The sequence below is a fragment of the Zea mays genome, chromosome 1 (genome assembly GCF_902167145.1).
Source record: "Zea mays cultivar B73 chromosome 1, Zm-B73-REFERENCE-NAM-5.0, whole genome shotgun sequence".
Lineage (NCBI taxonomy): Eukaryota > Viridiplantae > Streptophyta > Magnoliopsida > Poales > Poaceae > Zea > Zea mays.
Window position 1 is genome coordinate 168,371,721 of NC_050096.1, and position 24,993 is coordinate 168,396,713.

A 24,993-nucleotide genomic window follows, 5' to 3' on the forward strand; every position below is an offset into this window, starting at 1 on the left:
GTCGGTTTGTGTCGAAACCAGGAGATGATCACTGGCGTGCTCTTGAGAGAGTGTTGCGGTATTTGAAAGGTACTATGACATATGGTATTCATTATACCGGAAACCCAAAAGTGCTGGAAGGCTATTGTGATGCCAACTGGATTTCTGATGCTGATGAGCTTTATGCCACAAGCGGATATGTGTTTCTGTTTGGAGGTGGCGCTGTTTCCTGGAAGTCTTGCAAGCAGACTATCTTAACGAAGTCTACAATGGAAGCAGAACTCGCAGCATTAGACACTGCTGGGGCTGAGGCCGAGTGGCTTCGTGATTTCCTATTGGACTTACCGGTAGTTGAAAAACCGATACCGGCTATTTCCATGAACTGTGACAACCAAACGGTGATTACAAAGGTTAACAGTTCTAGGAATAACATGAAGTCTACAAGGCATGTTAAGAGGAGATTGAAATCTGTCAGAAAGTTGAAAAACTCCGGAGTTATAACTGTGGATTATGTCCACACATCAAATAATCTGGCAGATCAATTCACTAAGGGTCTATCACGCAATGTGATAGAAAGTGCATCGAGGGAAATGGGTATGAGACCCATGTGAGATCTACTCTAGTGGTAACCTGCTCTATGTGATCGGAGATCCCGTGAAGTAGAGTGGAGAAACAAGCTAGGAGTAGATTGTGAGGAAAGATCCCTTCTTTAACTCATTTCTGATGCACATCTTTCCTATCTGTAAGGCAGGATGGTTTTTACCTTAATGTATTCCAAGAGTCTTATAAAGGTGAGATGTTGTCCTACAGAACATCTTCTGAGGAATACACCTATATGAGTCAGACTGCTAGTCACAGTCTATGAGATTTGGGTAATCCCTAAATACTCATGAAAGGCACTGAAGTGTGACTTATATGCTTCTAAACAGCGGGAATACCCTTCTGCAGCCTAGTATCAGCAAAGGATTTGAGTGAATCTTATTTCGCACAAAACTGTCAATTCAAGGCATAGTCCATTGTTCAGTTGTGAATAAGTGAAACTCTTATTCTAGATGGATGTTCAACTTAACAGTCTCCATCGAAACACTGGTATATCAAAGGATTGTGATTCTGATACTTCATCATTACAAACCCTAGAGTTTGGTGGGGATTGTTGGATCTTTTATGGGCTTGGCCCATTTATTGAATAAACTCTATGGTGTGTAATGGTGGAGAATACCAATAGTACCACATTGGAAGTCCAAGGGTCTTTTGCCTTGACTTATATGGTGGGATTTATTCCACTTAACTTGAGAAGTCAAGAAATGGACAAGGGCGTGCCACACGCGCACGCGCGCCGCCGCCGCCGCCGGCCGGGCCGGGCCAGGCCGGGCCGGGCGTGGCGTGGCGTGGCGAGGCAGGCAGGCAGGCAGACAGGCAGGCAGGCAGGCGAGCGGGCGTGGTGTGGTTGTGTTAATTTTTAGCACTCACTAACCGCGTACGTCAGCCGAGTGACCCTTCTCCTTCAGCTGCCGACTTATGGCGTGACTCGGCGAGAGCTGGCCGACTCATGGCATAACTCGGCTAGAGCTGGCCGACTCTTGGCGTGACTCGGCGACCTTTCTCCTTCAGCTTCCCTCTGCGAGAGGTTAAATAGAGGAGCACCCCTGTCACTCGGTACACGCGAGAAAACACTTTCAGAACACAGTCCAGCAGCCGAGTGAGGGTATTTCCATCTCGTGACTCTGCGCGCACAGAGAAGCGAGAGGGCAGGTGCCTCCGGAGCCCTTGCCGTTCGAGACCTTGCACGAGGGATCGGCAATTAGGTTTTTGGGGAGCGTCTACGCGACTGCCCAAAGTCTTCTTCCTGCTGACATGACAAGTGAAGTTGGACAAGGATCTAGATCCTCGGAGCGCATGGGAGGGTATGATCAATTCATCTCCTTACTGTTTTTCATTCTGCAAATTATATATGTTCATACCTGCTGTTTTATTTATAGCCATAAATTTATCAAATCTGTTTTGTCGCATTATATCATGACGTGTCTGATGCCTGATCATACTTGTAATATGATAGATCTGTCTGTTTTAATTTTACAGTCATGCTGTTTATGTTGCTATCTGTTTATTTTCAGTTGTTCCATAATAATATATGTTCCATGTTTATATGCTTATTATATTTATATAATTCATATGTTTCATGTTCTCTTGATCCATATTGTTATGGATATATTTGAGATAATGATTTTTATGATTAAACATATTTTATATGTCATCATCATAATGTTAATTTATGGAATTAAAATAATACGGAAAATGCCTATATTTCTAACAGCATCATGCCATCATTCCATCATCATACGATGCACATCATTATTCATAAATATAAAGGGAAAAGAAGGGAAATTGTTCCCCATGTGTACAAGTAAAAAGGATTCTGAAGCCGCTCCCAAAGAAACACAAAGTCAGATCCAGAAAATAAAGGCACATTTAAATTTTTTATCATTCTTTTGCATCGTATATGTTTTCCATTATTTTATACCCTTGTAAAGAGTATATAGAGGAGACAGAAGGGCAAAAAAGGGGACATCATTCTTCCTGAGCAGACATGTGTTTTCCAAGGTATTTTCGACTAAATAAGAATTCGGTTGATAGAACATTTTTTTACAAAGCATAAAAGGAAGGAAATATGTATTTGCTCATTCTGCTCAAACGGTACGTATACTTATTTCAAGCTGCATAAAGAAATATCGCGAGATCTTTACTTATACAGAACATGCATTTCACACAATTGTTCGTATATACAACCGACATATTCTTAAAAGTGTTTTTTACAAAGGCTTCTTAATCTTCGTTCAAAACTTTTTCGACAATTTCATTCAGAGCTTCATCAACAACTTCGTCTATTGCCTTGTGTACCACCTTAAGTTCAGTAAGGACATCTTTCAATTCTAGATCATTTTTAGGATCGTATGGTTCTAGTAGTGGGGGAAGGGCCGCTTTAAAAAAAATTTATATCATAAATCATAGTTAACATGAAGCTAGAACTCATAGAACCAAATAATTCTCCAGCTGCAAAGCTTCTTTGACCTTTTTAGTCGCTTGGACCGATGAGCCTGTAAAGCAAAAATAGAATTGTTAAAAATAGCACTACACAAAAATCTAAGTACAAGATTCAACATTCAGAAAAAAAAACCTCATGCTCAGTCACTCCCCGTCTCACAAAACGCCGCCCTTGGATGAGCCAATCTTCCTCTCGCACGGCCCACTCCTTACCCCCGTCTCACAAAACGCCGCCGCCGCCGTCGACAGCCAACTCCCCGCGCCCCCACCGCCTCCGCGCACCGCCCCACACCTGATTGCGCGTCCAGAGGTATTCAGAGCTCTCTGCTGTGGGAGCAACGAGGGCAGGGATGAGGGAGGTGGTGACGGTGCAGGTCGGCGGTTTCGCGAACTTCGTCGGCTCCCACTTTTGGAACTTCCAGGTGATTAGCTGATCGTTTCCCCGGAAGATCCTTCCTTCCCCGGGTCCTTGCACTCACTGTGCCTGAGCTCGATGACGCCTCGGCAATCTACCTTCTGCTCCGCAGGATGAGCTGCTCGGGCTCGCCGACGACCCCGGCGCCGACCCGGTATTCAGGACCGCCGCGCTCGACATGGACGTCCTGTACCGCGCCGGCGAGACACACCAGGTAGAGAGAGGCTGTCACTCGCTTGGGCACCATCTCCCCCCATCCCCTCCCCCAACTATAGTGGTTTGTTTGGTCATTTCCGTGTTCGTTCACTGACACTGCTCGACTTCTTCAGAGCGTCGCCAGCTACTGCCCTCGCTTGGTATCAGTCGGTTCTCGAGGTAATGGATTGATTTTTGCCATGTTCTTCCTTCTTCATTCTGCGTGCTCATTAGTATTTCTCTGTCGCGGTCGTGAAAATAACATGGTGTGCCATCTGCAGGGTCTCTTGGCTCGTTAAGTTCCTCTGGCACTCTAGGTTCGAGCAGTGCAGCTGCAGATGAGCCCAACATCTTCACATGGCAAGTGATGTTCTAACTCCTATCACTTGTACAATTTAATTCTATGTTCCGTTTTCTCCTTACTAAATGCTTCAAGCGTCATCGATTCTTGGCGTCCCACGTTTGTGAACTGAAGATGATTAGGCAGTAGTTCGGTGTAGTTTGGGTTGTTTTGAGCAATGGGGCTAAAGATACACTAGCTGCAGACTAAAGCTTTACATAGACAAAACCAGTTGCTTGTAAAATTGTACTCTGTTCAAAATCTTGAGTTTTCTATTTATATAACTTTTGCAGTGCAGCTAAATATGTACATTATGACTAGATACATAGTAAATACACTATGACTAGATAGATAGTAGATACATAGTACATACTATGTATCTAGAAAAACCAAAACAGTTTATAATTTGGAAGGGGGAGCATAATGCTGTTGCTGCCAGTGCCAGAAGACACAATTTATCAGTCTTAGCCTCTTAGAATTATAATCCTTGAGTTCTCTAAGGATGCATTGCATACACTCATCTAGAAGCTTGAGAATTGCTTCATGGCATCTGCCTATTGTTGGAAAATCGTCCAACTTTTGCCTTACCATTGCCTGTTGTTGAAAGTGTTGCTTTTGTACTATTGATGCTATGAGATGTATGTTAGTATAGTGGTGATTTAATTCTGAGTGATGAGAGAGCACAAATCCGTAACAGTGTGATAGGATCATGGAATCTTGTGATAACTGGTCTCAGTTGTTGCAGGTCTGGAAAGGTAACAAAATCAGTAGCAAAACCTCATGAGCGAAACTTGTTCCTACAAAGTTTATCTGAAGAAGAACAGAACCCAAGCTCTAGCGATGGCCAAAACAATGCTAGTGTTGAAGATAAGGACCTGGTCGCAAATCTGGAGAATGGAGTCAAATTTTGGACTGATTATTCAAAAGTTCAGTATCACCCTCAGAGCTTATATGAGTTGTATGGATCATGGACAGACTTTGACAGGTTTGATAACTATGGAACTGCAAAGGAGGTGGTTTCAGAATGGTCCCAAATGGAGGAAATGAATGAGAGGCTAAGGTTCTTTGTTGAAGAATGTGACCATATCCAGGTCTTGTCTTTTTTACAGCAAACTATCAATAAACACTCTATTCACACAATGGGCTGTGTTCACTTACATATTTAGTGAATTTATAGAATTTTTCTCTCCTTTTTCGTTGAGGTCTTGACCTTTGAAATTATTGATCTTGATTTACTACAGGGTATCCAGTTTCTTGTGGATGATTCTGGAGGCTTTGCCAGTGTAGCTGCACAGTTTTTGGAGAGTATTGTTGATGATTACACAAATACCCCTGTAATGCTGTATTGTGTGCGGAATCCAGACTCCTATGGGTCTTCCAGAAATCAGTGTGAAACCATCATAAGATCTTTGCATGATGCTGTATCGTTGTCGAAACTTTCATACTACTGCAATCTGATGGTACCAATAGGACTGCCTTCTTTAAGTATGCTTCTGATTGCTTATAATCTTTTACGTAGACTGCCATATAACATGTGATTCTCTTATCCATTCTCCATTGTAGCATGTTCGTATGTGCAGATCCTTATAATTCTACTGAATGTACAGTAAACTCATAATTGGACTTGTGATTCTTTTTAGTAATTTGAGGCTTCTTATAGCAGTGCTTGGACCTTAGTTTTGCAAATGTTTCATTTCCTGATCTTTGATCATAAGCTAAATAAACATTCAGATGTTGCATTCTTCACCTCAAATAACTCACACACCTACTGTTGGCGAATGCAATGCTCATTCTATTATAACCCAGCCCTATGGTCAGCATGCCTATCACTGTCACATTGTTTATACCGAATTTTGTGTAGGTTTTGTGAAAGCTTGTTGATGTGTGTTCCTCTAACATTGTTTTTTTACTTTGACTGTTCAGGTTACTTGTCACCTTTGCTTTCTATAAAAGATGAGAAGCACTTCCACTCCAGTGCCATTTGTGCAGCAGCAATGCATTCATTATCTATTCCATTCAGGCTACAACACGTGGGCCCGGCCTCAGATTCAGCGCATTCATCTGGTAAGCTTGATATTGGTGAGCTTGTGCACATATTATCTGATCAAGGGAGGCAGAACATGATCACTGCGCTGGATGTAGCAATGCCTGCCCCTTCTTTGACAGGTACGCAGACAACAAATGTCTTGTTTGGTCACCATGAATAAAAAATGATCTCGTTTGCTAACTGTGTATTCCTGGTTTCCAGATAGAACAGATTTGAGGAACATACAGAGGAGCTTGCATTCTCTGACACCTGAAATCAGCGACGAGGATGAAGATCCTTACGCTGTTGAATCCATGGTGGTTCATGGAGTCCTAGATGCAGGTTTGATTTCTTGTTCCAGTTTTATGTATTACTCCGCTAGATTTTGCTTAATAAATACTTCATCAGCAGACATTTTGCAATATCCATGTCATGGCTAACTTTAGGCTGTACAAAGTAAAAGAAAAATTGGTTAACCTACATTTCGTCGATACAGGCGGGAAAAGGGCTTCCATATCTCAGGTGAAGGAATCCATCTGTTCAGCACTGGAAGGCAGGGCGACGAAACCCAAGTTCTCCCACCTCTCGGTATCGCGGTGCCCCCTCCCAATCCCGCTCCCGTTCCCGTCAATCTTCAGCAGCAGTGTTGGCCAGCAGGGCGAGATCCTCGGCACCAGCCACGCAGGAGCCCGGCCAAAGGGTCCGCTTGCCGTCGGCTCGGTGCCGATGGCAGCGCGCCTGAGGTCGAGCAGCGCCATAGCGCCATTCATCGAGAGGAGGTCGGCGAGCCTCCAGAGGCTCGGTGTCGCCAGGGGCACGCTGGGCTCGCAGGTCCTCCACGACTGGGGCTTCGGGAGGGAGGAGGTCGAGGACATGGCTGAGCACCTGGCGAAGATGTTGCGCCCGTTTTACCCGGAAATGGACCTGACGTCGGATTCTGATGATTAGGTTTCACTGTCATTGTGTCTCGTATTACCGGATGGTAAGCAGCTGGGTTTTAGTCTGTGGGAACTAGAAATTGTGATGCAGATGCAGCTGGCGTGAGACGCCGTGCTGCGATGCATTCCTCTGGTCTGTGTTGAAGGGATGCAGAGTACTGGAAACGAGATCTGAGAGAGCCTGGGCGTGTGACCGTGTCATTCAGCGCTCCGCATGTGATGCACATGCATTTGGGCGACGACGCGGACGTCCGCCGCCATGGGCAGTTGTTGTTGTGGTAACATTGTGCAATGATCCAGCCCTGATGCAGATGTCCAGATCTGTGCTGTACTTACCTGCAAACCACACAGCTAATGAAACTAAAGAACAGTCTTTCTGGTCTGAGATGTTTTCTTTGTTCGTTTTAACTTCGCGAGCACCAGAACTGTAAACCTGGCATTTTTTCTAGTATGAAAAAATAGCATTATTTGGCTCGACAAACCGCATTGTTCAGTTGGATCTTCATATCATCACAGCCAGAACAAGAGGGCAAATGCAGCATTCTTGCATGTGTTGGGGTTCCCTGAAATTTTGTATGGTAGTGTCACCGTAATTGATCTCTGGAATATGTAATGTAACCCCCTCTGTTGTCGTGTGCATGAATTTCTTCAGTCTGTGCATCGCTCGCACGCATGCACATGGTCGCAACTCGCAACATTCTGCGATCTGATGTTCCAGACAAGCTCAAGATCCAGATCAGATACCCAACCAGGCCACCTTTTCCAATTTATTTCCTGGGGACAAAAAGAGAAAAGGCTTGTACTGTATCACTGTTCTTCTCATATAGTACAATGTATCGGTATGGTCTCAATGGACGCGGCCTTTTTGTTATCCTTTTTCCCGTGCTTTCTTTCACCTTTTCCGTAGCTTTTTCCCGTGCTCCTCATTCTGGTTGCTCAACGGCGTGGAATCTACAAGTTTGTTGGAGATATAAAGGTAACAATTCTATAAACCCTAGTATCTAGTAGTAATGAATTGATGAGATTATTATAGAAGTATCTTGAAGAAAATTATGACGTTCACACTTTTCTTTTAAATTAGAGCTGGTGAGCAAGGAATTGGAGGGGGTCTATGTGAAAGAAATCCTCTTGTTATTTAAAATTGAATAGCAAGAAGATTCTTTCTTATGGACCCCTCCAATTCCCTGGTCATCAAATAAACCTTAGGGCTAATTTGGTGACCAGAGATCTGAAAGAGATTCACAGGAGAGAAATCTTCTTTTCTATTCGAATTTAAATAGCAAGAGGATTTTTTTGCCATGGATCCCCTACATTTTTCTGGTCACCAAATAAGCCTTATGGTCAATTTGGCGACCAGAGATTTGAAGGGGATCTATAGGAGAGGAATACTCTTTCTATTCAAATTTGAATAGGAAGAGGATTCTTCATCAATGGATTCTCTCCAATTTCCTAGTCATCAAACCAGATCTATCGGTGGAAAAACGTCCCCCACCCCCCGAACGATTAGTCGGTATCATCCAAAAAAATACAGTATCTCCATTAGATCCTTTATAAGTTATTTTAAGAGAGTAACTCAATTTAGGATATATTGATGTTGCGGGTTAATTAAAACTTATCTTCTATATTTATTTCTTTAGGGATAGATGGGAGGGCTCCTTTATTTATAAAAATGATGTTTTTATGAGATTTATTGAAAACTATAGATATAGGAGATGATACCTGCCATCTTCTATATGTGTTACTTTTTAGCTATAGAGGTTGACAACGTATCAGCTGCAAACGAAGTTTCCGTGTAAACTCTATGCAAACCAACTAGCAAAAGTTATAAAAAATTCTTAAAAAATATGGATATATTTTATTGTCTACTCTATCACTGTATAAAATTTTAAGTTCAAATTCATCATATGTTAAGAGATACAAAAAGAGAATTCTGATATAATTTTAACTTTTTGTATCTCATAATTTTCTCTTTTTCGTATCTTATAACATATAATGAATTTGAACTTGAAATTTTATACAATGGTAAAGTAGACAATGAAGTACATCTATAACTTTTTAAAGATTCTTTGTGACTTTTGCTAGTTGGTTTGCACATAAACTTGGTTTGCACCTCATATGTTGCCATAGAAGTTTGGCTAGGATGTCCCGTGGAGATGCTACTTTATAGCTATAGAAGATTGATAGGATATATGGTGGAGATGCTACTTTTTAGTTGTAGAAGATTGGATACGATATATGGAGATTGCTTTTGTTTTTGGTTCTTTTTAGAGCACTGTTCGGCGGAGGCCGAACACGACCTCGATCATATAGCAAAGGTTTAACCTTTGATTCATGTTAGCTAATTACACAGGTTCACAGTCGAAGGGACCTTCGATCCAACGGTCGATCATAGCAAGAAACAACAACAGCAGGCCTTGTGGCGCTCGTCAACAACCAATGCCTTCACCGTCACGTCGCTTCAGGGCCTTCGGTTCCACTCATTCATCCAAGCGTAGCGAAGGGTTCTGCATCGCGGAGACTCCAAATGTGATGGAAGCTATATATCGGCCCATTACGTCATCGATCCACCAGATGGCACATCGGTGGGCCCACCTGTCAGTGTAGTTAGCAGGTGTGTTGTTTAGTGTGCGCCGACTGTGGCGCATGCGGTGATGTAATTGCCCCGTTACAGACTATAGTTAGCCAGTGTTTTCCGTAGGCTAGGTCCTGCATTCGCTACGAGAGAGAGGACGAAGAAGCTGCTGAGCGATACGGCCCACACGTCAGCGATTCGAAGAAGAACCGAACACACGGTGCCAATGGATCAGCACCCGCGTGGCCAGCGGCCTAGGCGGGTTCCGCCTCAAGAGAAGGAAAACACAACATTTTTCTTGTTATGGGCGAAATTCCAGGCCAAGCGGCTAACGAAGGGTCCCACACGCTAGGCTTTCGCGAGTCAGGCTTACGCCATGGGTTCGTGTGGTGACGTCGTGGGTAGCGGACCCTACACGTCGGCGAGCCAGCGTCCGCACATGGAGACGACTGGCCGCGTGGACAGCGATTAAAGGAATTGGACCAGGCAGAGGGTAAAGAGTTGGGCCGATGAGAGGGGAATTTCGGCCCAGGCGTAAGCCTGACTTTTTCTTTTTTATTTATCTTTTCCTTTTTCTAATGTTTCAAATTCAAATTCCATAGCAAGTTTGAGTCCAAGTTTTAAACTAAATGCACAAGTAAACAAACAAATGATCAGCATGAATGCATAGTTTATTTACACATTAAACTTTTTATTTGTTATCCTACTTAAACAAGTGCTTCCAAATATGCAATTCAAACACCCATAATTATTTACTTTAAGAAAGTAATTTCTAGTGCATAACCCTTATTGAGATATTATTTTATCTTAAATACTTTGGATATTTATACATACATAGTTCAATAAATAGAGATTGAATTCATTTAGGGGTCTTTATATTTGATCTTTCATTACCAAAGACATTTATATCAGGAATATTTTCAAGATAAGAATATTCTTTATCTAAAATATATTATATTCTAAAACTTTTGGAGAATTTACCTACATTTCCAAAATAGGATTTTAGGGTGTTATAGCAGGCTGCATAGAGAGAACCATCATTTGCGTGGTAGGAGGCGGAGGACCCGACGATGGTAGTAGGACCTCGGTAGCATTCGCCACAACGACACCGTTAATAGGATCGATCGGACCGACATATGCCGCCCCCAATGCTGAGGAAGGCTTCACTTAGTGCGATAAAGCACGATATGTGAAGGACGGTGTTGGGATGGAGATGTTGGATCTCCAGCTTGTAGTAAAAGAGCAACCACCGAACGAACGGATGCAGGGGTGGCCCGAAGCCGCGCTCGTAGAAGGATGCGAGCACAACCACCTCATCATTCCATGGCCGCGACACCTCGCCCTCATCTTCCAGCCACCATCCTGAGACCGTCTTAGGAGTGAGGAACCCCTTTTTCTCTAGACCTAAGGCGCGACTTCGAAGAAGCGAGCAACATAGGAAGGAAGACATGGACACGAGAAAGGAAACGAATGGACGGTGCGCTCGAGGGCAGAGAGATTTCCGGACGAAAGGAAGGCAGAAACGTAAAGGGATGGTAAGCGTAACCATCCCTAGAAGCCTGTCCTCTCTATATATACTCATCTATATGAAGGAGGAAGGGCCAACTCTCTGTATGCCATCGGAAAATATACTCGTTCCTTGTTTGCCACTGGCCCCACATGTCATACACAAAAAAAAAACCTATATGCCACTCAGTGGCACACAAGAAATGAGTATAAAATCTGATGGCATACCAGGAATTTTTCCAAGGAGGAATGACACCTCATGGATGGGCCCACCACAACCTCAGGGCGAGCGACTCTCACCGCTCCAACTCCTGATCGCCTCGGGATCCGAGCAGAGACCTTCCTGCTTCACGGTAGTGCCTCCTCGAATAGAAAGCGGGGTCAAATCATATCATTTGGGAAACCGCTTCCACACCATGCAAGCCGCTCCTTGTCCCATCAGCTACACATGCCAAAGCAGTGTCATGATGGTTTCCTCTTTATTCGTGCTGCAATAGCTATCACAAACCGCATCAAACTGACCTAGAAAAGCAATACTACTCGACCCCTCATGTAGAGCGAGGGGTGACTTAAGCAAGATCCCAACGAGCCTCAAGCTAGGTGAAAGGGAAATGTGCCTTTGGGCCATTTCTAAGTATTTTGGTGATTGAGTGCCAACACAAGTGGACTTATGCAAAGTGATGGACAAAGTGCAAATCAAGTAAAAAGGTATGTTTCTAAGACTTAGTACATTGTGTTGGAGACTAATGTATTGTGTCTAAGTGCTGGAAACAGGAGAAATCAAGTTGAAAAAGAGATGGCTTTGTTCAGGCAAAGGAAGCTCGGTCTAGGTGCACCGGACTGTCCGGTGGTGCACCGGACAGTGTCCGGTGCGCCAGGCCAGTGGCTGTCAACTGGTTGCTCTCGGGAAGCAATTAACGGCGTACGACTATAAATCACCGGACTGTCCGGTGGTGCACCAGACTGTCCGGTGAGCCAACATTCGGCCGGGCCAACGGTCGGCCACATAATCCGCATGCGACGCGTGGCAAGAGCCAACGGTCAGGAGGGGCACCGGACAGTGTCCGGTGCGCTAGGCGACAGAAGACAAGAATTGCCTTCTTGAAATGCTCTCAACGGCTCCAAGCTGCCTTGGGGCTATAAAAGGGACCCCTAGGCGCATGGAGGAGGACACCAAGCATTCCTTGAGCATTGTTGATCACTCACACTTTATTCTTGCGCACTTGTTCGACATTCTTAGTGTTTTAAGCTCTGTTCTAGTGAGAACCTTGAGATATTGTCTTGAGCTCAAGTCGTGATCTTGTGTGTGCGTATTTGCTGTGGATTTGAGTGTGTTGCTTCCCTCCCTTACTCTTGTGCTTCATATTGATTCTTATTGTAAGGGCGAGAGACTCCAAGTTGTGGAGATTCCTCGCAAACGGGAAAAGAGCAAAGTAAAGAAGAACACCGTGGTATTCAAGTTGATCATTGGATCACTTGAGAGGAGTTGAGTGCAACTCTCGTCCATTGGGACGCCACAACGTGGAGTAGGCAAGTTTTGTACTTGGCCGAACCACGGGATAAATCCTCGTGTCTCTTGTGTTTGTCTTTATTGTGTCTATTGTGATTCACAAGAGCTCTCCTCTCTACTCACTTGATTTCAGTGTTCTAACTCTTAATCAAGTTTGTGGTGTTAAGTTTTAAGTTTTACAGGATCACCTATTCACCCCCCTTTAGGTGCTCTCAATTGGTATCAGAGCCGTTCTCTTCAAGAAAGAGACTAATCGCCCGAAGAGATGGATCCTAGGGGCAAGGGGATGGTGGTCAATGATAAGGAGAAGGAGTCCTTCGTCAATGATCCAAAAGATGACAAGCCTACTGACTCGGGCTCAAGCCACAAAAGAAAAGACGGGAAGAAGAAGAAAACAAGGCGCATCAAGGAGATAGTCTACTACGACAGCGACGAATCTTCCTCTTCCCAAAAGGATGACGACAACGACTACGAGAAAAAGAAGACGGTTAATTCAAACTTTTCTTTTGATTATTCTCGTATTTCGCAAAGTACAAGTGCTCATTTACTCTCCATTCCACTTGGAAAACCACCTCACTTTGATGGAGAGGACTACGGATTTTGGAGTCACAAAATGCGTAGTCACTTGTTCTCTCTCCATCCAAGCATATGGGAGATAGTAGAGAGTGGAATGCAATTTGATAGTACTGATAGTCCCACATTTATCAATGAGCAAATTCACAAAAATGCACAAGCTACTACTGTTCTTCTAGCATCTTTGTGCAGGGATGAATACCATAAGGTGAGCGGCTTGGATAACGCCAAGAAGATTTGGGACACCCTCAAGATCTCTCATGAGGGAAATGGCGTTACCATGCTCACCAAGATGGAGTTATTGGAGGGCGAACTTGGGAGATTTGCAATGATCAGGGGCGAGGAGCCAACCCAAACGTACAACCGGCTCAAGACCCTCGTCAACAAAATAAGGAGCTATGAAAGCACGCTATGGACGGACCACGACGTCGTCCGCCTAATGCTAAGATCCTTTACTATCCTTGATCCACATCTTGTGAACAATATTTGTGAGAATCCTAGGTACACCAAGATGACGTCCGAGGAGATACTTGGAAAGTTCGTAAGCGGGCGAATGATGATCAAGGAGGCTAGATACGTTGATGATGCGTTAAATGGCCCAATCCATGAGCCTCAAACCGTAGCTCTCAAAGCAACGAGGAGCAAGGAGGCCCTACCTAGCAAGGTGGCACAAGTCGAGGCGGCGGGGCTCAATGAGGAAGAGATGGCACTCATCATCAAGCGCTTCAAGACGACGCTAAGGGGTCGCAAGGAGCATCCCAACAAGACCAAAACGAAGGGGAAGCGCTCATGCTTCAAATGTGGTAAGATTGGTCACTTTATCGCTAACTGTCTCGATAATGATAGTGACCAGGAACAAGGGAACAAGAGGGAAAAGAAGAAGACTTACAAGAAGGCTAAGGGCAAGGCATACCTTGGAAAGGAGTGAGACTCGGTTGGCTGAACGATGAGCCTGGTGGCGCCCCTGGCCTATAGAAGCTCGGCACTTGGCCGCGCGCGTAGCAATGATTGGTGGCGAGGCTCACATGGCCCGCATGTGCCGAAAACGCGTCCGATGAGACCGCGACAGGCCTGCCGAGCTACGTGTACGTATATATAAAAGCAAAGGCCATTACGCCCCACCAGTCTAGACTGTCTGGTTCAAAGAACAAGCAAGTTGACACGAGCACTTGAGCAGAGACATGGACCTATGTTTGTTTATATAGCGATTGGATCATCTAGATCTCATGGATCTGCATGCCTTTTGTTTATCTCTCTCTCTCTCTCTCTCTCTCTTGTTATTGAGTGATTGATCATCCCAACACACTTACACCCTTCATGTTTGCATCCTTGGGATCATATTAGTTAGCAAGTTAACAACATATAGCTAACTATCTCATATTATATGAGACTTGAGAGAATGTTTAGCCGTTAATCGGTAGGTTTAATTTGAATTGCTGGTCCATTTTCTTAGTGGCTATCATCTCATTTGGTCGATCTCGCTAGTGCGATAGTCGTAGTTGTTATCTTGCACCGTGGCCCTGAAAAACGAAATGCAACGAGAGAGCAGAGCAGGTGAAAGATCAGCGTGGCCAGCTCGAAGCTAGCGGACTCTTCTATGGTGCTAGTGAAGCAGTTTTTTTTTCTTGGCCCTTGTCTTTTAATTAGCAACAGCACATGCTAGCCGCTCCTCCTTTGCTACTCACGCATGACGGCATGATGTCGCGTGGAGAAGAAGAAAAGAAACAAAAAGATGGAATGCATCTCCGGGTGATGCACCAGTGCGGAATTCGATTCTGCATGAGCTAGGACTCCCCCGCCCCAAACTTATAAATATATAAGCCTAGATTAGAACCGAGTAGTTCTTTTTACGTTTAATTAAGCATATCCATACAATACTCCTTCCGTCCCAAAATATAGTTCTTTATACATACTTTTTCCGTTCATATTCATTTAAATGATAACGAATATAGACATATGTAAAAACTATATTCATATGTTGTATAATGAATACGTGATTAGTCTAACGTTCCGTTTGAATCATTAGAATTGAATTCCATTCTAATAAATTAATAATAATAACTTTAGCATATATCAATTAAGCTAATTCAGTTTTATACAAAATATATTTGTATACTATTAATAGCAAGATGTCGGAGATATTTATGTGTTATATTTTTACTATAGATGAGTGAGACAAAGAGTGTCATGTAAGTTCCAGAGTAGAAATAAATTCTACTAATGTATAAAATCATTTCTCATCCTCCATCCCATGAATTTGAGATAGGATTATATCTGAACTTTGGAAAGTGGTGGAATGTCAAATTCCAAACTAAATAAGTTACTTTATTGAGTGAATTTCAATTGCTCTAAAACAAAGGGATCCAGACGCCCCTTAAAACAAATTAAATTTTAGGGACGGAGGGAGTAGAAAACATTGTTGAATTAATATAGTTTTAAATTCTTTGTGTTAAAACTGATGGATTATATAATGTTATAGATTATACTAATAATGTATTTTTAAAAAAATTTATTATGAATTGTGTGATTTTTATTAAATTAATATAGTTTTAAATTCTTTGTGTGAATTATGTGGTTTTTATTTAACTAATTATGTGTTCGATGTTATTTTTTTCAATAAAACATTATGGTTTGCTTAAATATAAATATGTAAAAAAAACTAATGACGTTTAGGTGGTTATATGTTAAAGCTAAATATTGCATACTGAAATATTGTGATATACTACGATATTGTAATATACTATGGCACTATGATAGACTAGCATATAGCCCGTGTTAACATTATAATCTCAAGGATGGGAAGGATTGACGGCGGTGACGATACGAGGGGGAGGGTTGGCGCGGTGGCAGCACGAGCGAGGGGGAGGAGCGCCGAGGTCACGAGAAGAGGAATGGTCCAAATAATATTATACATTGGATTTGGGTGAGTAAAAGAGAGATGATTATCCATCAATATAAAACGTTGGTTTTGATGATATGTCAAGTCTGAATGCAATTCGTTGGTAGATTTAGTGGAGGTTATGGGTGTAGGGATGATTTGATTAGATAGATTTTATAAAATTTAAACTAGTGCATTATATAGATATAGATAGATATGGATATAGAATAGAATATAATAAAATAGAATAGATAAATGTAGAGTTTATAGATATAGATGTATAAATATACATAACAATTGATGATAGATAGATAGTGTATTTATTAATGAAAATTTTGCTATTTTGTTACTCTTAATTTTAGCTCTTTGTTATTGTGCCATCGGTGTCTATGACTGATGGAACCATATGTATCCATGATTTTGTGGATTGGATGATATAATGATGAAACCCATAAATAATAATGATAAAATTACAAATGACTCATTTATTAATATAACAGCTGATCGGACGATAATTACTGCAGGCAGGAACCACTGGAGACGAGGGACTGACGACTCTCGCCGGCGCCGCGACATCGACTTGTGTCGTCACCCTCCCACCCCAATTTCCCCGCAGCTTCCTTCCAGTGTCGCTGCCGCAGTCATCACTCTGCAGTCAGTCTGCACCCCTCCCTCCCTCCCTCCTTCCCTCCCTGCCTGTTGGCCGCGGCTCGCGGGAACCAACACCCCATCGCCACGCCGATCCCCCACCGACCAGCCAAGCCGCTACAAGTCAGCCGTGCCCCGCACGCGTGCACCTGATTGGTGCTTGGCCGGCCGGCTGACCCACCCGGGGCGGAAGGAGGAAGGAAGGACCGGAGAAGCTGCTTCCTTGCCGTCGCCCAGGGGGACAGGGTAAGCAAAGGAGCGGGATGGAGAGCTACCTGGAGGAGCGGTTCGGCGGTGTGCAGGCCAAGAACTCCTCCGAGGAGGCGCTCCGCCGCTGGCGCCGCCTCTGCAGCGTCGTCAAGAACCCCAAGCGCCGCTTCCGCTTCACGGCCAACCTCGAGAAGCGCGGCGAGGCCGAGGCCATCAAGCACGCCAACCACGTGCGCTCCCCCTCCCGATTCCACTTACTCCCCCTTCCCTTTCCTCTCTTGTTCCATCCTACGATGCCGCCGCTTAGTCCCGCCGGGATCCGCGGCAACGTAGCCCGTGGGATCTGGACCTAGGGCCACTACCTGTTTGCCGGCGCCTGCACTTAGTAGCGAGTCGTCGCTGCATCTGGGTGCCGGATTCAGTGAGCTCAGCATGCGCGGGGGTGTGGCGGTTGTGGCCATGATTCACGGTCAAGCTAGTTACTTTTCTAACTGAAAAGCCGCAGTGTGTTTTGCGGCCGCCTGCTTTGTTTGCGCATTTTGGGGGTCTTCATTTTTGTTTTGAGACCCACTCAGTATTTGTGGTATCAATCAAGCCCTTAATGCCACCCAAAAAAATCTATGATGACTGTTCTTCAGCTACGACTATGTACGCGTACGAGGGACCATTTGCTTCTCGCACCATTTCACACTGCTGCGACAACACGCCTTTGGATCTGCTCTGTTTTAGTGCTGCCAGTTTGGGAAATATCAGTCTTTTTCACTAATTATTATTATGTGCTACCTTAATTACCTCCCATTTTCAGTAGGTTCTTGCAACTGGCTACTATCAACTCCACTCATAGTTAAGACTAATTAGAACCACTGCAGCAACCATAAACTTGAACCACTTTCCATTACTCTGCTATCAGATCCTGAACCAGTGCAGCAACATGCCTAGTTATGCCCTCCCGTTTTTCTGATTTGAGCAGTTAACCTCGCAATCCAACTGGGTGGCTGTCTTAACTCTGTTACTACCGCCACCAATACCTTCGGTTACTCAAGTTAACACTGCTGCTGTGTGACAGGAGAAGCTGCGTGTCGCTGTGCTCGTCTCAAAGGCTGCACTGCAGTTTCTACATGGTAATTGCACACCGACAGATAGTACTGCCAGAATTTGTCACGCTTTTGTAATTTTGTCTCCACCTCTTCTATTTCCTAACCTTTTTATAGCCGCTATTTGCAAGCATTGCTAGCAACTAAAACCATGCTTCTGAATCGCGAATGTTCAGGCCTCACCCTTCGAAGCGAGTACGTCGTCCCTGAGGAAGTCAAGGCTGCAGGGTTTCAGATCTGTGCCGACGAGCTGGGGTCTATTGTTGAGGGTCATGATAGTAAGAAGCTCATCACCCAAGGTGGAGTTGATGGAATTGCGGAAAAACTTGCAACTTCGAAGACGGATGGGCTAAGCACAGCCGATGATAGTATTAAGCGCAGGCAAGACATATATGGAGTAAACAGGTTCACAGAAAGTGAGGTCCGTAGTTTCTGGGTGTTTGTATGGGAAGCGCTTCAAGATACAACTCTTATAATTCTTGCTGTCTGTGCGTTCGTATCGCTGGTTGTTGGCATTGTGGTGGAAGGGTGGCCAAAAGGTGCTCATGATGGTCTTGGAATTGTTGCAAGTATCCTCTTGGTTGTGTTTGTCACTGCAACAAGTGACTACCGGCAGTCACTGCAGTTCAAGGACCTGGACAAGGAGAAAAAGAAAATCCATGTACAGGTTACAAGGAATGGTTTTAGGCAAAGGCTATCGATATATGATCTTCTTCCTGGTGATGTTGTCCATTTAGCAATTGGGGATCAGGTCCCTGCAGATGGGCTCTTCATTTATGGATTCTCTCTGTTGATCAATGAGTCCAGCCTAACTGGTGAAAGTGAACCTGTTGCTGTAAATGAAGATAACCCTTTCCTTTTGTCTGGGACCAAAGTACAAGATGGCTCCTGCAAGATGCTGGTAACAACTGTTGGCATGCGCACCCAATGGGGAAAACTGATGGCCACTCTCAGTGAAGGCGGCGATGATGAAACCCCACTGCAAGTCAAACTTAATGGAGTTGCAACTATTATTGGCCAGATTGGATTATTTTTTGCTGTTATAACTTTCATTGTCCTGTCGCAAGGGCTATTCAGCAAGAAATACCATGAGCAGATGCTTTTAAGCTGGTCAGGAGATGATGCATTGGAGCTGCTGGAGCATTTTGCTATTGCAGTTACTATTGTTGTTGTTGCTGTTCCCGAGGGATTGCCGTTAGCAGTCACGCTGAGTCTTGCATTTGCCATGAAGAAAATGATGAATGACAAGGCACTTGTTCGCCACTTAGCTGCATGTGAGACTATGGGTTCGGCTACTACCATCTGCAGTGACAAGACAGGAACACTGACAACTAATCATATGGCCGTTGTTAAGGCCTGCATCTGTGGAAACATCAAGGAAGTTAATGGTTCTCAGAATGCATCCAAGTTACGCTCTGAGCTTCCAGAGATTGTTATTAAAACTCTTTTGGAGTCTATATTTAACAATACAGGTGGTGAGGTTGTAATTAACCAGGATGGTAAATATCAGATCCTGGGTACCCCCACGGAGACAGCTTTACTAGAGTTTGCATTGTCACTAGGCGGAGATTTTAAGGCAAAACGTGATGAAACTAAGATTGTGAAAGTGGAGCCTTTCAATTCAACAAAAAAGAGGATGAGTGTCATTCTTGAGCTTCCAGGAGGAGGATGCCGTGCACACTGTAAAGGTGCTTCAGAGATAGTCTTGGCTGCCTGTGATAAATTCGTAGATGAGACAGGTGGTGTTCATCCTCTGGATAAAATAACTGCTGACAAGCTCAATGGTATTATTGATAGTTTTGCTGGTGAAGCTCTTAGAACATTATGCCTTGCTTATAAGGATATGGAAGAAGGTTTTTCCAACGCAGACCATATACCGCTACAAGGGTACACATGCATTGGAATTATAGGTATAAAAGATCCTGTCCGCCCAGGGGTGAAGGAGTCTGTTGCTACTTGCCGGGCTGCTGGAATTATGGTGAGAATGGTCACAGGAGATAACATAAATACAGCGAAGGCAATTGCTCGTGAATGTGGTATACTTACTGAAGATGGCATAGCTATTGAAGGACCAGAGTTCAGAGAGAAAAGCCTAGCTGAACTCCTTGAACTGGTTCCAAAAATACAGGTTCGGTATCTACATGATATCTTATTGAGTTTCAAACATTTTAACCATCAATCCACAAGTCTCACCTACTTCTGATTATGTTCATTGAAGGTAATGGCCCGATCATCACCACTTGACAAGCATACACTTGTAAAGCATTTGCGCACAACATTCAATGATGTTGTTGCTGTTACTGGTGATGGAACAAATGATGCTCCTGCATTGCATGAAGCAGATATTGGACTTGCAATGGGCATTGCTGGGACTGAGGTGTGAATGCTTATTGTTAAGGAGACCAAATCAAGTTTATTCAGTAAAGGGCAGATATGCCATGGTGGCATGTACTATTGTTCTAAATAGTACATGCAATTATGATATGTCCATCGTATTGAACCTGAGTATTGCTAATTTTGTACCATAACCTGCTATCATAGCCATGCCATCCAGTGGAGCTAATATAATCTTTTTCAGGTGGCAAAAGAGAGCGCTGATGTTATAATTCTGGACGACAACTTCTCCACGATTGTAACTGTTGCCAAGTGGGGACGATCTGTTTACATCAATATTCAAAAGTTTGTGCAGTTTCAGCTGACTGTCAATGTAGTGGCACTGCTAGTGAACTTCTCTTCAGCCTGCTTTACAGGTGTCTCCTAGCCTCACAATTCTATTAACCTCAGTGTTTTAAGATGTCTCTCTGTCTAATCACGTGCTTGTAATGCCAGGAAATGCACCACTAACAGCTGTTCAGCTTCTTTGGGTTAACATGATCATGGACACCCTTGGCGCGCTTGCCTTAGCCACGGAGCCACCTAATGATGACTTGATGAAGAGAGAGCCAGTAGGAAGGACAGGGAAATTCATTACAAATGTGATGTGGAGGAACATTCTTGGTCAGTCTTTCTACCAGTTCTTTGTGATGTGGTATCTCCAAACGCAAGGGAAAAATTTCTTTGGGCTTGAAGGCTCTGGTACTGATATTGTTCTGAATACGATAATTTTCAACTCATTCGTCTTCTGTCAGGTATGACTATTATTGCAGATCATTTCTTTCCGCAAGTTTTTGGTTCACTAAATATGGATGGCAGCATTGGTGCCAGCATCTAGAGTTTAGTTAGAATTATTTTGACTTAGTAGGTATCATGGATATGTCATCGGAATGTTCACAACATTTTTTGTCACTACTAGCAAATAAGAAACTTGCTGAACTGAGTATAATATGTTGACCTAACAAAACAAAAAAGGCAGACGTAGTGTTGGACGCTTCCACGTGAGTGGACTGAGTGGAGTCTGAGGAATGGAGCTTGACGAAGGGATAAACGGAGGCAAGGCTTGTTCCGATAAATACGAAGACGTTGTTTCGAACCCGCAACCCTGTGACTCAGTGAGATCAAAGAGACTAGATCCGGGTCCAAGGAAGAGATTAACCGAGGCAAGCCTTTTCTCCGTAAATGGGGAGAGGCTGCTTTGAACACATGACCTAGTGATTGAGTGAGACCTAACATAAAAGAAAAAACTCGACCTGCGGGGGCTATGACAGCCCCTGGGCATCAAATTAAGAAAAAGGCCTTCTCATATAGGTTGAGACAATCGTCGAACTCCTGCTTCACCATACACAGCGGCATCGTACCCCATGTGAGAAACGACCGGGACCGGGAATCGACCTTAGACCTGCACCAAAATTCGCTCCCACGAGAAGTTGAATCCAGAACCAGGACCTGAACAGTGCTATTCAGACCACCTAACCAACTCAGTTAGAGGTCCTTTCACGAGTGAGACCTAACATAACTACAATAAGAGTTGGGACATAGGAGATTGATAAGGGTACCATCAATTTCGGGCAAAATAACATTACATTCCTTCAGAAGCTATCTTACGTATTTTTTTTCAAGAGAGAAAAAAAAAGCTTTCTTACACTATGGTGATTGCTGACCATCTATCTACATGATACTCCAGGTGTTCAATGAAATAAGCTCTCGGGAGATGGAGAAGATCAACGTGCTCAAGGGCATGACAAGGAACTACGTGTTCATGGCTGTCCTCAGCAGCACGGTGATCTTCCAGTTCATCATGGTGCAGTTTCTAGGAGAGTTCGCCAACACGACGCCCCTGACCATACACCAGTGGCTAGCCAGCGTGCTCCTCGGTCTGGCCGGGATGCCCATCGCTGCCGCCGTCAAGCTGATCCCAGTCGGCTCGTCATGATACCATTGAAGATTGCTGCTGCCTGGGATGGGAAGCACGGCATGAAAAGCGTCAGGCTGTCCAAGCTGCATGGTATTCGGTGGAGCTGAGCTCTCTCTCTGTCTCTCTGTGTGCGTAAACTTTTGGAATGCACGGAGGGCAGGCTAGGGAAATGGAGCAGCCGCTGCAGTTTGAGAAGTTTTGTAGCCTGGAAATGTGGCTAGATTGCCTCGGACCTGTAAGAAACATCGTGTTTGTTGGCGCCGGGAAAAAAGCAGCTAGCTGTGGTGGTGGTGCAGCAGAGTTGTTAGATTGACTTCGAAATGGAATTTAGACTGCAGGATATTTATGGTGGATGAATGGACGGAAAACATGGTTCGTTGGTTATTTTTACTCTTGCTTATTAGAGCTCTGGTTTGGTCTTTTTACCTTAGTAGTTGAAAAAGAGTAAAATTTAGCATCGGGTCGTCGAAGCCAAAGTTGTCTTGAAGGCGTCATTTATGTCTACAAAAAAAACGTAAAATGTATTTTTGGGCTCCTTAAGATCGCCTCTTGTTCCACTCGAGCCCAGCCGACCAAAGCACCTCGCGGCCCAAATCCTCCTTTGAGCTAGCAACAGCAGTACGGCACGGCGGCATGGAACAGCAGCACCGATTGGCGACGGGAGTTTTCGCTGTACCAGCCGACCCGAGTTCCCCCCCGGGACGCGACGCGAGCAGCTGTGCAGTTGGAACGCCGGTCGGTCGGTCAGCTCTGGTGGTCAGGTGACGGCCGGCCGGCGCAGAAACCGATGCCTGATGAGGAGGGCGGTGCGTGTGTGCAGACTGCAGAGGCGGCAGAGAGAGGAGGCGTGGGATGCGGTGGGTGGGTAGAGGTAGAGGTAGGGCAGGCTGGGCTGCCTGCAGCTGCAGTCCCCGATCTCGAGGTTGACCAGACCAGCGCAGCCGGCAACGGCACGGCATGCGCTTCCGTTCGCCCGCTCCCCAACACACACCCATGCATGCCATTGCCATGCCACCAGCCCACCACCACCCACGCCCAAATCCCAATGCGCCGTGGAAACCGAAAACAAGCAGTGCCCTTCCACGCAGGAACAAAAGAAAAAAAAGCGATACTACGAAACAAAGCGCGCATGTTGTTTCTGTGACTCTCTTCACAAGCAGTGGCGGAGCCAATGGGGACCAGACTAGGGGGACCAGCAGGGGCCATGGCCCCTACCAAGGCTAAAACACATACAAGAGAATTATATATATAGTCTAAATTTTATGTCTCTAAATATATATACTCTAAATTTGGTATACCACGATTAATCAAAAGTTTAATGAAGTGGTTGGTAATATATGATTCATAACTCTATTGTAGTATATCAACGAAAGTGTTGACACCTTTTCGGAGGCGCCAATCACTTAAAAGAACCAGCGGCGGTGCTCTCTGGTCAGGCGCGGACGGTCCGCAGCCTGGGGCTGGACGGTCCGCGATCTGGCGCGAGGCGGCGGTGCTTTCTGGTCAGACGCGGACGGTCCGTGGCACAGGGCCGGACGGTCCGCGACCTGGTGCAGGAGCTCGGGTTCCCTGCCTGACGGCCGGACGGTCCGCGCTCTAGGGCCGGACGGTCCGCGCGTGCGTAGGGGCGGCGGAAGATCGCCGGCGGCGCCTGAATCTCGCTCCCGGGAGGGACCCCGTCGGGGAGGAGAGATCCTAGGAGTTGTCTAGGCTCGGGCCGGCCGACCTAGACTCCTCTAATCGACGTAGAGTCGAGGAGAGGCAGAGGATTTGGGGATTGGAATACTAAACTAGGGCTAAACTAGAACTAGACTAGAACTACTCCTAATTGTGCTGAAAATAAATGCGAGATAGAAGTTGTATTGGTTCGATTATTGGGGGTTCAATCGGCCGTAGCCCTTCATCTATATAAAGGGGAGGTCTGGATCCGTTTCCAACTGTTTCCCGAGTTAATCCCGCGGTTTTAGGTAACAAATCCCGCGAGAAACTAGGAACCCTAACTGACTCTGCGCGCGCGGACCGTCCGCGCCACCACCGCGAACAGTCCGGACCGCGGACCGTCCGGCCTCGGGGCCGGACCGTCCGCACTGCTCTTTTTAGAGCTCAACATATGCCCCCCTGCCTTTTGGTGAAGGTTGACGAACCAAAAGCATATGAACTAAACCTGATGTAGGTCACCGGCTTTTCGATATGGAGATTATTCAATAAAGCACCAATATAAAGGCCGTTTCGGATCGTATCTTTCTCGGCCATGACCATTTGATCAATGGATCAAAAGGAATAGAATGGAGGTGCCCCCCAGTCTGGATAGACGAAGGGACTATACATGTACCATGGATTCATCATCGTGCCATTCCATGTTTGAGCAGGATAATATACCGACGATGAGTAAATAGGTGGAAAGTACTCTGGTCTCATAGAATGAATAGGCGATGCTTGTTGTGTCGCCTTTCGGGTCATTTTGTTTGACCGTTTTGTTTTAGCAGGTGACCGGGGTTTCTTTGTTGACCGATCACGTGGAACAGTCTTTTTGCTAGTATTTTTGGAGAGCAACTGATCAAAAGTAGGATCGGCTTTGATCAACCGATTACATGTGCTTTGACCTTGCGTCTTTTTCCTTGCTTTGTGTAGAGGTTGACGCCTTTGGTCATAGGTGGACTGTCCGGCTGAGTTAGCCGGACCGTTTGTCTGAGCATCGGATTGTTCGCACGTAGGTGCCGGACCATCTACGATGCTGGGGCTAGGCTGATGTGTCTGGTTTATTAACTGTGCCTGC

The 24,993-nt window shown here is 44.9% G+C and overlaps 2 protein-coding genes across 2 annotated transcripts; both read left to right on the top strand.

Moving 5' to 3' along the window:
* The first annotated feature begins 3,170 nt into the window (after positions 1-3,170).
* On the top strand, positions 3,171-7,413 carry LOC100273622 (uncharacterized). Its single transcript, NM_001148038.1, is given in 9 exon segments — positions 3,171-3,443; positions 3,549-3,650; positions 3,766-3,811; positions 3,913-3,991; positions 4,717-5,062; positions 5,213-5,456; positions 5,895-6,137; positions 6,220-6,339; positions 6,494-7,413. Coding segments are annotated over 9 exon segments (1,704 nt in total). The 5' UTR covers positions 3,171-3,371; the 3' UTR covers positions 6,946-7,413.
* Positions 7,414-16,657: 9,244 nt separating this feature from the next.
* Positions 16,658-22,452, top strand: LOC103640509 (calcium-transporting ATPase 1, plasma membrane-type). The gene is made up of 7 exons (NM_001321487.1): positions 16,658-17,062; positions 17,899-17,953; positions 18,103-20,054; positions 20,145-20,303; positions 20,505-20,676; positions 20,756-21,054; positions 21,987-22,452. The coding sequence occupies exons 1-7, from the start codon at positions 16,886-16,888 to the stop codon at positions 22,233-22,235; spliced, it is 3,063 nt and encodes a 1,020-aa protein (NP_001308416.1). The 5' UTR covers positions 16,658-16,885; the 3' UTR covers positions 22,236-22,452.
* The last annotated feature ends 2,541 nt before the right edge of the window (positions 22,453-24,993 follow it).